The 15,340-nt window shown below is 42.0% G+C and overlaps 3 protein-coding genes across 4 annotated transcripts; 1 reads left to right on the top strand and 2 right to left on the bottom strand.

The window, feature by feature from the left end:
- The first annotated feature begins 1,176 nt into the window (after positions 1-1,176).
- LOC103980916 (aspartic proteinase NANA, chloroplast-like) lies at positions 1,177-3,437 on the top strand. Its single transcript, XM_009397449.3, has 2 exons — positions 1,177-1,922; positions 2,399-3,437. The coding sequence occupies exons 1-2, from the start codon at positions 1,336-1,338 to the stop codon at positions 3,228-3,230; spliced, it is 1,419 nt and encodes a 472-aa protein (XP_009395724.2). The 5' UTR covers positions 1,177-1,335; the 3' UTR covers positions 3,231-3,437.
- A 1,480-nt stretch (positions 3,438-4,917) lies between these two features.
- On the bottom strand, positions 4,918-5,571 carry LOC135644111 (large ribosomal subunit protein eL27-like). Its single transcript, XM_065161570.1, has one exon. The coding sequence runs from the start codon at positions 5,496-5,498 to the stop codon at positions 5,091-5,093; it is 408 nt and encodes a 135-aa protein (XP_065017642.1). The 5' UTR covers positions 5,499-5,571; the 3' UTR covers positions 4,918-5,090.
- A 315-nt stretch (positions 5,572-5,886) lies between these two features.
- Positions 5,887-14,176, bottom strand: LOC135644102 (uncharacterized). 2 transcript variants are annotated; one of them, XM_065161550.1, is made up of 10 exons: positions 13,893-14,176; positions 13,731-13,810; positions 11,277-11,438; positions 10,396-10,630; positions 9,643-9,747; positions 9,310-9,438; positions 8,256-8,305; positions 8,071-8,168; positions 6,735-7,019; positions 5,887-6,645 (listed from the first exon to the last, which is right to left on the bottom strand). In XM_065161550.1, the coding sequence occupies exons 3-10, from the start codon at positions 11,344-11,346 to the stop codon at positions 6,118-6,120; spliced, it is 1,500 nt and encodes a 499-aa protein (XP_065017622.1). In that variant the 5' UTR covers positions 11,347-11,438; positions 13,731-13,810; positions 13,893-14,176; the 3' UTR covers positions 5,887-6,117. The 2 variants fall into 2 exon arrangements, with proteins under 2 accessions (XP_065017622.1, XP_065017631.1); XM_065161559.1 differs by lacking the exons at positions 11,277-11,438; positions 13,731-13,810; positions 13,893-14,176 and having other exon boundaries at positions 10,544-10,630.
- Positions 14,177-15,340: the final 1,164 nt, after the last annotated feature.

The following is a 15,340-nucleotide window of genomic DNA, read 5'->3' as shown; positions in this document are numbered from 1 at the left end:
ACTTCCCACGTGCTGCTAGGCCCCACTCGAGACGAACGTCAACAACGCAATGTTGTGGGCGTAGGCAAGTGAGCTCGGACTCGGGTACGACAGGGGCGTACACGTAATTTTGGTGCCACCAGGCCACCATGACATGCGGCGAGGCGATGACCACCGCCGGAGCCCAACATGATGGCGGGACCCGCCCGGCCACCCGCCCGGAAGAGCGTGCTCACCTAAACCCCCGCGAAGCGGGCGCTGCCAGCCGTCCGATCTCCATCGTACGTCTCCTGAGACGCCATCATCCTCTGCCAATCCGACCACCCTTCCCCATGTGGGCGCGCTTCGCCACCATCATTATCATCCTTACCTTCTGCCCTCCAGCTGTCCAACTTGGCCTCTCTTCCTCCCCCTACAGTCAACACCTCCGTGTCCGATCCCCCGCTATACGCACCCCTTCCTTCCCATACCTGCACTCTTTCCTCCACCCCCGCTTGAATCGAAGCTCTAACCCACACTCCATCCGAATTCGCCTCATCGTTATCAACACTGACAGTTCCCCTGTTTGAAGGCATCCCACCGTTGCTTGCGATACAGCGAGATGCCAGGCTGCGTGTCAAAAGCACAGTTTCGGTGGACAGACGAGGCCGCGTTTTTTGCCGCTGCCCACACACGGGGGACCGTGGTCACCGTTGCTGTACTTGGTAAAAGGGACATGACCTTGTTGATCGTATAATGCATATAGTTCATCTTATACTTGTTACCGTTGATGTACTACAAGGATCCTTACTATACCTCACAATTTCTCCTGTCGAACTATGGAGGCAACAAGAACAGCATCACCCAATAGCATTGGGGGTGCTATTATCACCATTATTACAAACTTAGGAATAACATGATATCATTATTTTCCCCCCCTTTAATTTTCTAATATCAGAGTTGCTAGCTAGCTATCACCAACTGCATCAATTATTATTCCTCTGTCTTCCCTGTGTGTTATGAAGTTCCATAGCCTTCTTCCATGTGCCCAGAGGCTCAATCCTCTATTTTCCAATCATATCAATTAGGACTCCAGCTATTCGTACAATACAGATATTAATCAACCACAAGTTACCACACTATTCTCTCTTCTGATGCCATCAGAGCCCTTACCACGTCAATCACTCTCCCACTGGTTCATCCTTTTGCACGGAGTGAGGAGAACAAAAGACCCAGTGACAGTAGCACACGCAAGTTTCATCACACCATAGCATGCCAATTTTGCCCTGCTGTTATAGGATATAGAGGCTTGTTCGCGGAAGGAAAAGGCTTTGGTCTCGTTCGCTGCCACTGTTAGCCGAAGGCGCTCAGGACCCAATGCCTGCACCACTTCTCCTCCTGCTCCTCCTCGTCCTCTGCTGTAATGTCGCTGCCGCTGCCAAAGCGCACTCAGATTCCCTCCATCTCGAGCTCGTTCGCCGCCCGCCGTCTCCCTCCGCCACCACCCGGCTCGACCTCCTCCGCGAGCTCTACCGCAGCGACCAGCTCCGGCAGCGGATGATCTCCCAGAGCATGGGGCAGCGTCGCCACGGGCGGCGGCCGCTCCAGGCCCCCGCGGTCTCGCAGAACGCCTCTCTGCCGGCGCCGGCGCCGGCGGAGGAGTCGTTCGCGTTGCCGCTCACGTCGGGGGCGTACACGGGCACGGGGCAGTACTTCGTGCGGTTCCTGCTGGGCACGCCGGCGCAGAAGTTCCTGCTGGTGGCGGACACGGGGAGCGACCTGACGTGGGTGAAGTGCCGTCGACCGCGCGCGTGCCGCCGGTGCGGGCGCGGGAGGTTCTTCCGGCCCCAGGCATCGACGACGTACGACCCGATCCGGTGCTCGTCGGACATGTGTAAGTCTGCGCTGCCGTTCGCGCTGGCCACGTGTCCGACACCGGCGAGCCCATGTGCTTACAATTACGGGTAACGTGGCATTGGATCGCATCCCCATCTCCCTACTCATTTTTCGTCCTGCTTTCCGCTAAATTACTAAATATCACTTTCTTTTTATTTCTTTAGCTACATAGTTAACATAAAAATCCATATAAAACTTTGCATAAAATTGTTCTACAAGGTAAATTAGATGTAGGCAGCATCGCAGTCTCGACAGGCATAGGCTGTGATTGTATGCTGGGACTGTTTAATGTGGTGTTTGCAAGAGGAATGAACGATCCGAAGATGCCATGCCTACCCTGTGGTCGTGAGTGCTCACGATGTAACATGATGCTTGGCATTTACGTACGTGCACACATTGATTTCGTCCTGTACTGCATTCCCATTCCTAAATCCCAAAAGTTAATTTATAATCGATTAGTGCATGCCGGTCCATATTGTTTAACGTTTCCCTGCGGTAAAATCTTCCTTGGATTCCGTCCAAAGCTTAATTGTAACCGTCGCAGGTACTCCGATGGATCGATGGCGAAGGGGGTATTCGCGCAGGAGTCGGCGACGATAACGCTTTCGAGAGGCGCTCGTCGCAGGAAGCTGGGTGGGCTGGTGGTGGGTTGCACGACCTCATCCGTCGGATCCAGCTTCCGCGCATCGGACGGCGTCCTTGGCCTCGGCTACAGCGCGGTGTCGTTCGCCGCCCGCGCCGCTGCCGGATTCGGCGGCCGCTTCTCCTACTGCCTCGTGGACCATCTCAGCCCCCGGAACGCCTCCAGCCGCCTCACCTTCGGACCCACCCCGGCCCTCTCTCACCCGGCATTGCCGCCCCCTCGCGCCACCGAGCTCGTCCTCGACGCCCGCCTCCAGCCCTTCTACGCCGTCCGCATCGACGGCGTCTCCGTCGACGGCGAGCTACTTCCGATCCCCTCGAGTGTGTGGGATGCCGCCCGCGGCGGCGGCGCCATCCTCGACTCAGGGACGAGCCTGACCGTGCTGGCGGAGCCGGCGTACAGGGCGGTGGCGTCGGCGCTGAGCCGGCGACTGGGCGGGGTCCCGAGTGTGAGCGTGGACCCCTTCGACCACTGCTACAACTGGACGGCGGCGGGGCCGGCGGCGGAAGTGCCGAAGCTGGTGCTGCACCTGGCGGGGACGGCGCGGCTGGAGCCGCCGGCGAAGAGTTACGTGATCGACGTGGCGGAGGGGGTGAAGTGCATCGGCATCACGTCGGCGCCGTGGCCGGGCGTGTCCACCATCGGCAACATCCTGCAGCAGGAGCACGTGTGGGAGTTCGATCTCAAGAATCGACGGCTGAGATTTCGGCGATCCACCTGTCGTTCCATCTGATCATCATGATGAGGAAGAAGAGGAGGAGGGAGGTTGGACGTCCCTGATTCTTTCTCCAAATTGTATGGCCGATTATTATTATTATTATTATCATTATTATTACTTTTTTTCTTTCCCCTCTTTTATCCGTCTGGTGTAATCATAGTGATGATATATGTGTTATGAGATTCTCCTAATAAACAATTAGTCTGATTTGTTGTGAATAAATCACCGAAGATAAGAGATCTGTTGATGATTGCAGACAATCGCGGGGAACCTAATAATTGGATGTTTCAAGCTCAAGCTATATATATATAATATATTGTAAGGTCTTATCTTAGAAGCATTTCCATCTCACATAATGTATCACTATAGGACAGAGGTGATGTAGGATATTATTTGATTGCGAAGCAGCATCCACGTCAAACAACGATGTTTGACGATATGAATTAACATAATCCAAATCAACTAACCTTTACTGCGGTGGAAGAAGAGATCAACCGACCTCTCTCATCAATATGAACGACATGACAGATATAAAGATACGCCTTTATTATTGGTGTCGAATGATTACCCATGTTATGGCATACAGAGATTGGTAGACCGAATGGCCCATTCTTGCTCCCCCATGAAAACCTATCATTTTGCAGCGGGAGAAAGTGCTCATCGAGGTTAAAATTATGGGCTTGGCAGAGCAGCTTTTGTACTGTATGTCATCTAATCTATTTTCCACATGACCAATTCAGAGATCTGAAGCTTCTACAAGACTAGTGTTGGAGTCATATACCTAATCAGGGTTTGAATTTGCCCGATACGAGAAAAAGATAGTCTTTCTATGAGAAAGAACTCTCGCTTTGCTTCTGATAGTATATAATTCAGAAAAGTTTATTGAAGAATATTTCATGGCGATATTTGGCATTGAATTAGCATATGAGCTTATTGATTTTGATATGGTTTGATTGATATAGGAACCACATGTTAGTTGTGTGATCGACATAAAATATCCAACATATTTAAGTAAATACTATCATAATTATTTTTATGATTAATATCTAAAATATTGACGTACCAAACCTACTTACTAAATATTAAAGATACATTTATTTAACATATTTAAATATAAAATATTGATTTGATAATTATATACTTATTTGATATTCAAGCTATTCCAAATCAGTTGTATCCATCACATCATCATGAGGTGCAAATAAAAATTAATTTTTTTTATTTTACAAAGTTCGCTTTACTACTCTATGAGTTGAAAGTATAATTCATGATTCGTAAATATTTTTTTGAACTTTCACACCAAACTTTTCAATAATCTGTGATTGTAATATGAACTAACTAGATATTAGTTTCTGTAATTAGTTATCTTTAACATCTCAATCTTCATATTTTTTTTAATTATATTAAGATTCTTATATTTAGAAAAATAAAATATTTAATCTTATTTCTTCTATGATAATTTTCCTGATGACTGTTTAATAATAAATCGAAATGAGATAAGACGACGTAAAAAAAGTTACGTCATACTAATTCGGTTCGTGAAAGAAGTCAAGCACACTAATGTTCTAATTCATCGAGATTAGCCTAACACAAGCATCAATTTTGAGAATTACCGAAATGTATGCAGGTTTACTTGCTACTCATCGCATGCGAAGATGAAAGCACATGAAACACGATTGGCGCAAAGCATTCGACTCATCCGTTTAAGCAACAGATATAAAATGTCATTCGATCCATGATCAAATCAGTTTCGTCCTCCGATGAACCAAAATGAGGCTAAAAACCTCATAGAACGCTATAGATCTCGCCAGACGATGATGGAAGTAGTAGAAATATTACTGGTAGATAGATCTAAGAAAAGCGGGCTAGAAGAGATTAGAACCTAAGCTTGGTGAAGAACCACCGGTTCTTGCCGGTCTTGAAGCGTTCCTCGAGGCGGGCCTTGGTCTCCTTGCAGGCGGTGACCTTCTTGTCGCGGGACTGAAGGGAATCGGCGGTGACGACGTCCTTGAGATCGACGTCGAGGGTGTAGCGGGTGGGCATGATATGGCTATAATTGACCAGCTTCAGGAACGCCTTCACCCGCGACTTCTTGGCCGTCTTCTTCGCCGAGTCCTTGCGGATGACCTTCTTCGGGTACTTGGCGACGCCGGCCACGAGGCAGTGCCCGTAGGGCCGCTCCCGAGTACCGTCGTCGAAGGCTCGCACGATCACTGCCTTCCTCCCAGCGAATCGCCCTTGAAGGATGATCACCGCCTTGTTCGGCTTCAGAAACTTCACCATCTTCTCCTCTTTTCCCGATCGATCCGAGTTGCTCACCCTTCCCCCTCGCCGCCACTTGAAGTGGAAACCCTAGGCAATGGCGTCTTGTAGCGAGCGCGATCGGAGTTAGGCCATGGTTGAACGGGGTCCAATGGGCCGGGCCTGGGCAATGAACCCCACAAAGCCTATCCTAATGGTATTTATAAACCACGTCATTAAGAGAACAGAAGAAATGAAAAATATCTGTTAATTTGTGATGATGTGAAGTAACATGACAGTTTATGGTAAATGCTATGCTCGAATCCTACATTCGATCATTTATCCTTTGCAATATTTTATAATGCTGTCTTACATGACCTATGTTTCATTATTTTGATACCGAATCATGTTGCAGAGTACATAATATATATCATCTCATAATAAAAGCAGATTAGTATAAAAGCTATTTTGCTAGACATGCCACCAAATAAAACAGGTTACATTCTCCCTGAGTTTGACTTCATGATGATTCATTCATCGCTTACTTCATTTTTATAGGATCAAAATTAGACTATTTACATCCTTCACAAGATACGATGATATCAAGCAAATGATTTAGCCCATGTTTGAAGCCAATCAAAAAAATGAAGAGGTGAATTGTTTAGATGCAGTTAGCCACCGGATCTTCTCCTTGCTTCTTTCTCCCGATTTCCACGAGCATGGTTAGCAGAGCTTCACACATATCACTAGCATCAGCCTCGAGCTGGTCCTTCTGATGAGAGGGATACACCATCCACGCGTGGTCCAGCTTCCGTTCTAATCTCACCACTACTGATCCAGGAACCTCTGCGTCGCGCCTTGTCACTAATCCATCACTTGCCTCTCCATATCGCAACTTCAGGTGCAGTGCACCGACCGCCATTGCAGCAGCTACCGGGATGACAACAGGAACCTTCCGACCAGATATTATCCCTGAAGCAAACTCATCGCCCACGTACAAGAAACGAGGTAGGGGGAGCCATGGTAGCTCAGCATGCGCAATATGAGACATCGTAGCAATGACACTAGGAGCCACTCGAGCTTCTGTGTGGAATGAAACCAATGGGACTTGTTCTACAGGAAGCCTGTGCTTTGAGATGAATTCCCTTCTCTTTTCATATGTGAGATCCTCTAGAGACCTCATATCACCCTATGAAAATAAAAGACTGCCGTTGTGATCCATGACCCAGTGCCAACTTGAAAGCATAATTCATGTTGTCCAGAGGGGAAAAAATTTACCTTTATTATTTTGCAGATTATGAATTCCATAATCCTTCGGGCCTCCTTGTAGGCAACTTGGCCTTCTCGGAGGATATCGGAAACAATGGGGCTACCACCATATGGGCTCTGAACCAGTGCTAGGCCAGCAACCTTGTCCTTCAGGTCTGACCAGTACATTGAAAGTGCTGCTGCTGCATCGACACCACCTTTGCTATGTCCGAGAAGCATCACACGCTTTCTGGATCCCCAGTACAGCTCCTCAATGTATTGTTTGAGTTCCCACGAATTTCTCTCCACCGAGGCCTACAGGAATCATGGTAAGAAACCAGTTATCTGCTTAACTATTCTTAAAAGCTCATCAATATGAAAAGCTGGATCAGTTGATTAGTCTCTGACAATGATAATTCCTTCAGAATTCCATGCTGAAACAAAAAACTTATACTCCTGTTTTACGGCATACTCTTGAGCATGAAAAAAATCAATTCCATGTGCGTATCTTTCTCAGAATACTTCATTTATTGATTCTGAGGATCTAAAAGTTCAACCAAGGAGTCAAATTCACAGAAAGAGAAATTTCTAAATCACAACATCGTGTGTTGCAATGGGCAACTCTAAAATTTAAAAAGCAATCATCGAAACGGAATTGGACGATTAAGATAGAATTAAGACATAATGCAGGAGTAATTTTCATGCAATTTTCCTTGACTTAAATGACATCAAGTCCTCATAAATAGAAAATAACAAACACAACAAGATGTAGGGTCCCATTTAGTTGTGTTCACTGCATCGTCTACTACCATTAAGCTCTGTGTAGGGAAATATCCTTGGTAAAACAAAGAGAGCCAGGGATGAAACTAGAAATATATATGGGACAAGTATCAAAATTGAATTAGACTATTTTAGTAAACATTTGTATCATACATTGATATTTATGTGCAGAAGATGTTGAATGATTTTGAGATAAGCACACAGTGTTGCACTGTCAGTGTACTTATATGCCATCATCTAAGGTTTACAAGCATAAAATCTACCAAAAACTACGCTTGCAATGATTCTAGAAAGACTATGATGCGGAATCGGACATATTCTAATCATTTATATTGCTCTAGTAGTGGAAATAGATAAAACTAGTAAGTATGACTTGTATAAGAGTGATGAAGGTTCTAAACCATATATCATTTGATGAGACTTGAGACATTCTGCAAAAGCTTTCTTTGAGATTGAGATAAAGCAAGATGAAATTAGTGTTCATGCTTCATATAAATTAGTGAACTTTGCTGTCTATACTAGAGATGTTGGAGACTATTTAGTTTGCATAAACAACCTAAGCTGGCTTTCCAATGCTCAACGTTACCTCACTATGAATCTTGGCAATATGACAAGTAAGGCCCATCTTGGAAAAACATTGTTTGGTGTTCACGAAATACAACGGACCGTGGTTGCTAAAAAGACCTGCAATTTAACATTTTCAGATTACATATTAACCTATGGAATCAAACGTATTCGTGTCAAGACCATATCAGCGAAGAGATACCTCACCAGGAATCAACAAATAAACCAGAGTGTTGGGAAGACGATGAATGCCATTTCTGAAAATGAGAAGATGGAGACTAACATCATTATTTATTATGACATAAACAATGTCTAACAATGCCTCTTGTACTATGGCTACTCTAAAAGTTGTATCCTTATTGTAACAATTATACCCATACCTACATGTGAAAACACCAAACAAACCACCACCATACAATTCCCAAGTTTCAGACTAAGAAAATACTCACTAATGGACAAAGCTATGCCCATCCAATCTACCAAAAGACAAATGAGAATGAATGGTTGTGATCACCATCTGACCAATATGCTTCATGCACTTCATGTAGTTTGATAACTCTGCACTCTGATATCTAAATTCCACTTTTTGCTGATTATCTCACCAGTTAAAAATAACATAAACCAACAGGATAGTAATTGATGATGAGGAAGTCTAAGGTAATAGGGCTACAAACCCATGATGATAATTCATTTTATATCAGTTAAACAGCTATTTGAAGACAACTGTCTTAGCTGCTACACAAATGGACATGAAAATTCCCTGGTAATTTGTTGAGTAACTGCAGCAATAATAGATTTACTTTCCTTCAAAAAACATGTACCATTTTACCACATTGACGCCAACAAGAGGGTGAAAGCAAAGCTACTGCCAGCCAATACATTGGTACCTATTTATTCAAAAGCTTCATCATTGTGACAGAAGCTCTTGATATTTGTAATGTGAAGAACTTAGATATGCAGAAAGAGGACGAGATACAAAAAAGCAAGGATCTTTGTGTCAAGGACAGGTGGCGATAGTGTTGAAGCATATTGTTGGAACACTGCATTAAAAGCAAATATTTTCTAGCAAAGACCAAAAAATCCCACATATTGGCAATTTAGACATGAAAATTAGTATACAGATTGACAAAACATCTATATCATTGAACTATAAAGTCCACAATTTAATCAACAATATAAGTCCATGAACCAGAACAAATCACAGGCACAAGAGATACAAGATTGAACAAATTTTGACTGTCTTGTGGCAGAAACAACGTGCCTGACATCATGAAGCAGCTCCATGAAATGGGTTGTACCATCCTCCATGGGAGGAAATTGTTCAGACCTCTGCAACCACCCAATATCATCAGAAGACCCCTGCAACATTCTTTTCACACGGGATATGAACCTATAACACAAAAGGCAAGAAAAAAGAAGAGTGAGCTCAATGCACTTGACAGCCATATTTGTCACCATAATTGCTGGTAACCAGACCATGGTTGGCTGCCAGCTGCCTTGATCAGTTCAAAGCAAGAATAAATTTAAATTTAATGCTGATAATAAAATGACTCAAATAAAAAAAAAGCAAATATAAGTAAAGCAATTATATTACCCCCGAGCTTCTATGCAAATTTGTCTGAGATACATATAAAAGCATCTTGAACAAGTGGACATAACTCGACCTCCTACTCTTAGACCACATAGTGAGAACAATATCCTGCATCCAAATTCAATATCATGCAGTAAAGAACACAATAAACAAAGCATGAAAGAATCATGAGATGATCATTTTCTTCTATGACACTGATGAGATATTTGTCCAGAGAGTGTATCAACTTGATTATTTCTGGATCAATTAGAATAACTCATGAATTTTAATCTTAGCTGTTATAATTTAAGGATAATACAATTTGAAGCAACAGATTCAACTTGCTGCCTAGCTGGGTAACTATGTTATAATGACAAGCCATTTGGCAGTTGTCATGTTTAACATTTCCACCCAGCAACACCTAATATTTTCTCAAGCAAAATTCCATTACAAGATGTTGGAAACAGACCTGTTCCTAACCCTTGATCCACGACAACATGATACAATAGAAACAAGTATAATACACAGCTGAATCAGAAGAGAAGAAAGCATAATTCGACGTATACTGATGTTAATACTATGGGGTCCAATGCTTACTTTTAACAGAGTCATCAATGAGATAATAGTACATCAATATATAAGTGCATTCCTATTTGCAAATTGGAGCCAATCTTGGATTAGCATCTAAAAAGAGCAGTAGAGCACTATACGTATCACAGAGTAACAGACTATTCCTCATGACCAACATTAGCAGATATCATAATGAAGCATACATACACTTGATGTATGAAATATGAGTTTTGCCTAGACCCAATAATTCCATAATTCCTTTGGTGGTTAATAAGCCGCCTTTCAGATTCTAGATGGTATATATTTGCTGAAGTTTTGTATGAAACTGAGAGATCTCCTTGAGAGGACCAATTACTGTTATTTAAGCACTTCTCATGACATCCAGAGACTGAAGCTTCAGAATCTTGTGAGAATCTTTCAATATCGCTGAACAAGATACCCTCTGCAAAGAATTGGATCAGAACATATTCGTTGAGGAAAACTTCGAAGGGTTTAATTGTGTACAAGTAGTACATGTGCTAACAAAACCACAAGATACAGAAAATTATTTGTATGCTCCATAATGGATGTAAACCTATGTTCTGCTTATTTTAATTAGCAAAATGAAATTTCAGAGTGCATTATAAGAATGTAACATTTAGATGCAGAGACAGGAAAACATCACATTACATAGGTTATGCAAACGGAACAAACCTAATTACCTCATGCAAACTCACAAATTACTTGTTGAAATTACAACTTAGAATCAAAAAAGGAAAGAAAGAAATGATCAGAACAAGAAGCTAAGACAGAAAGGTGGTTTTAGATTCCTAAATTTACTCATGATTTGTACAAAAACTAACAAAGATTACACCAGAAAAATGTATACAATGAAAGTTGTCTAACTAGTGTGATCTCCCAACACAATGACCACTTCAGAAACATAAAGCAAAAGATCATTTTGATTGGCCATCGACTTCAATAAGACTTGTCACAGTATAAAACTGAAAAAGTATGCCACTTTCCAAACGACTTATCAATGGTAAAAATCAAATGACATATATTAAAACAAAAAAAGAAAGAAAGAAAGATAGTCCACAAAAACTCACCAATGAATTGAATTAGACGGTGACTCAAATATGAAGCCAATTCCAGGATACGAACAAAATAATCATCCATAGCTATTCCAACTGCAAAGAATGGAGGAGGAATTCTTTTGCTCCGTGTTGTACCATGATGAAGCAAACAACACTAAATATAAAGCCTGCCACCTGTAAACCATAACATGAAATTATAGATAACTACAACAATCTATTGAGAATTGGGGAAAAGAAATTATACTTTTCATCAAGCATAGCTCCAGAATATATGTGCATATTTGTTATTATTGATATCATCAAAAACTTTCACGAAAAATATAAGGCAAGCTATAGAGCATCACCAAAATTAGAGAGCTCTTCATGAGAAATTTGGTAGAACTTTAGGTTGCTGTTAATTCCTCAATAAGGCAAAATTAGGTAGGATAGAAATTAATCCAAAAACCTAGACAGCGAATAAGAGGTCTACCTTATGTTACAGTTCAAGCTCATGCAAAGCATACTTCATAATCCCAATGAGAACAACCCAAGGGGAAGAAACATGATGAGCTATTCTTTAGGGTGCAACATTACCTTAAAAGCAGAAAGCAGCAATTATTCAATGAAGAAGCTGTTCTATAGGGTGCAACATTATCTTAAAAGCAGAAATGCACCAATTATTCAATGAAGCAAACCCCAAAGCTTATATTTTTTTTGTATCTGACCAAAAAAAAAACATACACTACATGACGAAAATAAAGACAGGAAAGAGTTGGCAAGGTTATCGATTGGGTGAGATAATAAAGAACTCTGATCTGAAGGATCACATCAGCTAAGAATGTCATAAAGAACTCTGATTCGAAGGACTGCATCATTCTAGTTTTGAAAATTCAGGGGCCAAAACTGAAAGGCAAGCCAACGCTAAGAACCTTAAATCTTACTGTTATATCACATGTTTGTAGTAGTAGTAGTTGTGGGTATCCACCTGTAGGCAAAGCGGCACACTTTTGAAAATTCACCAACATGAGAGGATCATGCCACTTCATAATTCCATTAGGGCTTGCCCCACCATGGCCAAGCCTTGGCCCACAACCAAACGGTCCTAAGCCTGAGGACCGTCAGGGCACATGAGACTAACGAAATCTAATCTCATGGCCCTTGACTTGTCCTTCCCAACCATCAGTCTTGCCAAAGGCCACTGTGAGGTCTCAGATGCTAGACCACCACCTTCTGGCTAGAGATGGTTGGAAGCTTGCCCCTACAATCAGGACAGACCTTTCACATCTGGAAGTATAGCCCCTTTCCAAGGGCATCCATCACTAGCCTCACTTGAATATCAAAGGAGATACCGCTGAAGGCAACTTAGGTCCCCCCCATCTAGCAATATCAGTCTTGCAAGTTCCCCACCTAGATGACCTAGCCTCCTCCTATCAGACAACCTAGAATGACCAGGTGATCCAGCCATCCAACATCACAGCTGCCTAATCGTCCAGTTTTCGGAGCAGAGACACCAAATTATAGTTTGATGCATTATGTGTTCTCCTCCAAGAAAACTGATTGCCATATCCACAAATTTTACATATAAAAAGCAAGCATATAGAAATTAGAAACAGACTTCTAACAAATACTTGAGTATAGAGTAATAATTTAATACGAAAATGAAGTCAGCAATTAATAAAAGCCACTAAAAAATAGATTTTCAAGGTAACCTTTAACTAAATATTCATGGGAAACTTGTTTAATTTGACAAATTATCATCTCTAAAACTTCAGAGTATCTAGAACAGTTCCATGTCTCACTATGCAAATAAGGTTTTTGGACATAGAACTAAAACTGAAGGCTCATCTGAAGCATTCATCAATGTGAAGCATGAACTTTGTGATCAGTAGTAATTCACAGGAGGAATCCAATGAGAAAAACAGTTTTTTTGTTGGTATATATGTGCAGTTTTATATTGAATGCCTTCTCGCCTACCAAAAACCAGAGACTTCTTCGTAGAAAGTTTGTCAGGTCAGGTTTTTGAGTGGATATAGATTGAGAAACAAGGTTCTATAGTATAAACGCTGCAACAAGGGCAGTCTGGCTATTCCTATAAAGCTAAAAAGTGCCAAATCTGTTTATTGAAATAGACTTAGCAAGATCAACGGAGACTAAATAAAAAATATTTCTGCAATCTATAATACGAGACACCTAATTATCCTTCACCAATGCATACGTTATTCCCGAGAACAATTGATCCCGGAAACAGCAGTTAACCAATGTTCTCGATAACGAAGTCCTTACCCAAAAGAAGAGAAGCGATTCTATACATCACTTATCGAAGCGTACAAAGTGGAAATCCCTGACGGTGCTCGAAACATTAGTCACAGAGTCAAATCGACAAATAACTAATTGACAAAACAAGCAATCAACGTATAAACATAAATCAAACAGAAAACAAAAGAGTCGATCAACAATAAATGCAACTAAATGAAAACAAACACCAACCTTACAGTTGATCGCTGAGAAACAGGGTGGGATTGCGAACAGCACTCTCAGTTCGCAGTAACCCTCGTGTTACATCCAACCTATCCAGTGATTCCCAAAAACATAAGAAAATCACAGTGCGAATCAAGGAGAATCGCACTCAAGATTCGACTGCGGCTATACCTTTGGGAGAGTTAGCGATCTCATGCGGCGTCACGCCGCAAGCCTCAACGAGAGGGGAAGAGATCATCCAAGAGGAGGTCAAAAGAGCGTCCGCCGAGCCGCCGGGTAGAGGAACACTCGGTGGTGGTGGCGTCGAGGAAGAGTGAGGTGAAACCGAGGAAACGGGAGGAAATAAAGGATCGTTATCCAGTCGCCACGGCGTAACAGGGCCACGTCGAAAGCGAGTGGATTCTGCACGGCAGACCACGCGACGGGGTCGAGAGGGGGAGCGCGATGTTGGGGGGTGGAGATGAGAGGGGGTTGCAACTCTCGTGTACCCATCAAAATACCAAACAGGAAATACTCTCCTATTATTGGTTCTAATGTCGACCCCATCAAACTGCACGAAGTGCCAACCGAAGGGAGATGTTGTTTCTCGCTCGGCCAAGTCAGCTGATCGGGATGGGGGTGGCGGGGGAAACGGTCGAGCTCGGCAATCGAGCTCTATGGGCATTTGAATACTGACAGGATTGTCTCCTAGTGCGCGGACAGGGTAGTATTTTATGAGAGGAAGAAATGGAAATGTTGGAGAGCCGTGGAAGGCAAGCATCGCTAGTAGAAATTATTGCAGGTAGATAGACTGATTTAATATTTTGTAAAGTATTTATCTAAAAAATTTAAATTAATTCACATTAATTATGATCTATATTTGTTATATTTGGGGTTAATATATGATATTATCGAGACAGATTATAGTGGCATGATCTGAAAGATAATTCGGGTTGGATCATGATTTTTTTTCGAGAATATCATAGGTGGATATGTCCTCCAATTAAGTTTAATATAATATTAAATCCAAAGAAAGCTCGGATCAATGATAAATAGTTTATGAAGATTGGATAAGTAAATGTTAGAATTGAGTAAGAGATTTAAGGTGACAATGTGGGTTATCCGATTATTACATAATTATACATTGAATCCAGACTTCTTGAGTCATTTAATATTTTTTATTAATTAATAATATCCTCCCTTGATATGATGCTAAGGTGTCGATTTGTCTATAGTGTATCATTTTATTATATTAGATATAATATTAAAATATTAAATATATTTTTATAAATCATAATATATTTTCTTGTGCACTGATAAGTATGCAAGGATAAAGATACGACATGGACACAAACCTTAGGATGATAAATAAACATCGATTGGGACCATCAAGTGTAACTTTTGTTCATCTGGATTTTTGTGCTTCTATGTTCTCCGATGGACTGCCCATCACCGATGGCTCAATTTGCAATAGGGCAACCGATCATAGATAGCTCATCCTCTTTGATTGACATTCGGTAACAACAGACAAAGATCAATGGACGGAAGATTACAATAATTCTAAAGATATCCAAGAAATGCTTCAAAGTTGATTAATACAAGGGCAAATTTTGATCCAATTTTGACCACCAACATGAAAT

This window comes from Musa acuminata, chromosome BXJ1-4 (assembly GCF_036884655.1).
Source record: "Musa acuminata AAA Group cultivar baxijiao chromosome BXJ1-4, Cavendish_Baxijiao_AAA, whole genome shotgun sequence".
Classification (NCBI taxonomy): domain Eukaryota; kingdom Viridiplantae; phylum Streptophyta; class Magnoliopsida; order Zingiberales; family Musaceae; genus Musa; species Musa acuminata.
This window is presented reverse-complemented; position numbering and strand designations above follow the sequence as displayed.

What these genes read in the sequence shown, in the direction of transcription:
- LOC135644102 (XM_065161550.1), bottom strand. Translation starts at nt 11,346, where the DNA reads ATGGATGATTATTTTGTTCGTATCCTGGAATTGGCTTCATATTTGAGT. An exon ending in CCGTCTAATTCAATTCATTG is followed by an intron (nt 10,631 to 11,276) that starts GTGAGTTTTTGT and finishes AATTCTTTGCAG; the next exon opens with AGGGTATCTTGTTCAGCGAT. An exon ending in TCATATTTCATACATCAAGT is followed by an intron (nt 9,748 to 10,395) that starts GTATGTATGCTT and finishes ATTTGGATGCAG; the next exon opens with GATATTGTTCTCACTATGTG.
- LOC135644111 (XM_065161570.1), bottom strand. Translation starts at nt 5,498, where the DNA reads ATGGTGAAGTTTCTGAAGCCGAACAAGGCGGTGATCATCCTTCAAGGG.
- LOC103980916 (XM_009397449.3), top strand. Translation starts at nt 1,336, where the DNA reads ATGCCTGCACCACTTCTCCTCCTGCTCCTCCTCGTCCTCTGCTGTAAT. An exon ending in CCATGTGCTTACAATTACGG is followed by an intron (nt 1,923 to 2,398) that starts GTAACGTGGCAT and finishes TAACCGTCGCAG; the next exon opens with GTACTCCGATGGATCGATGG.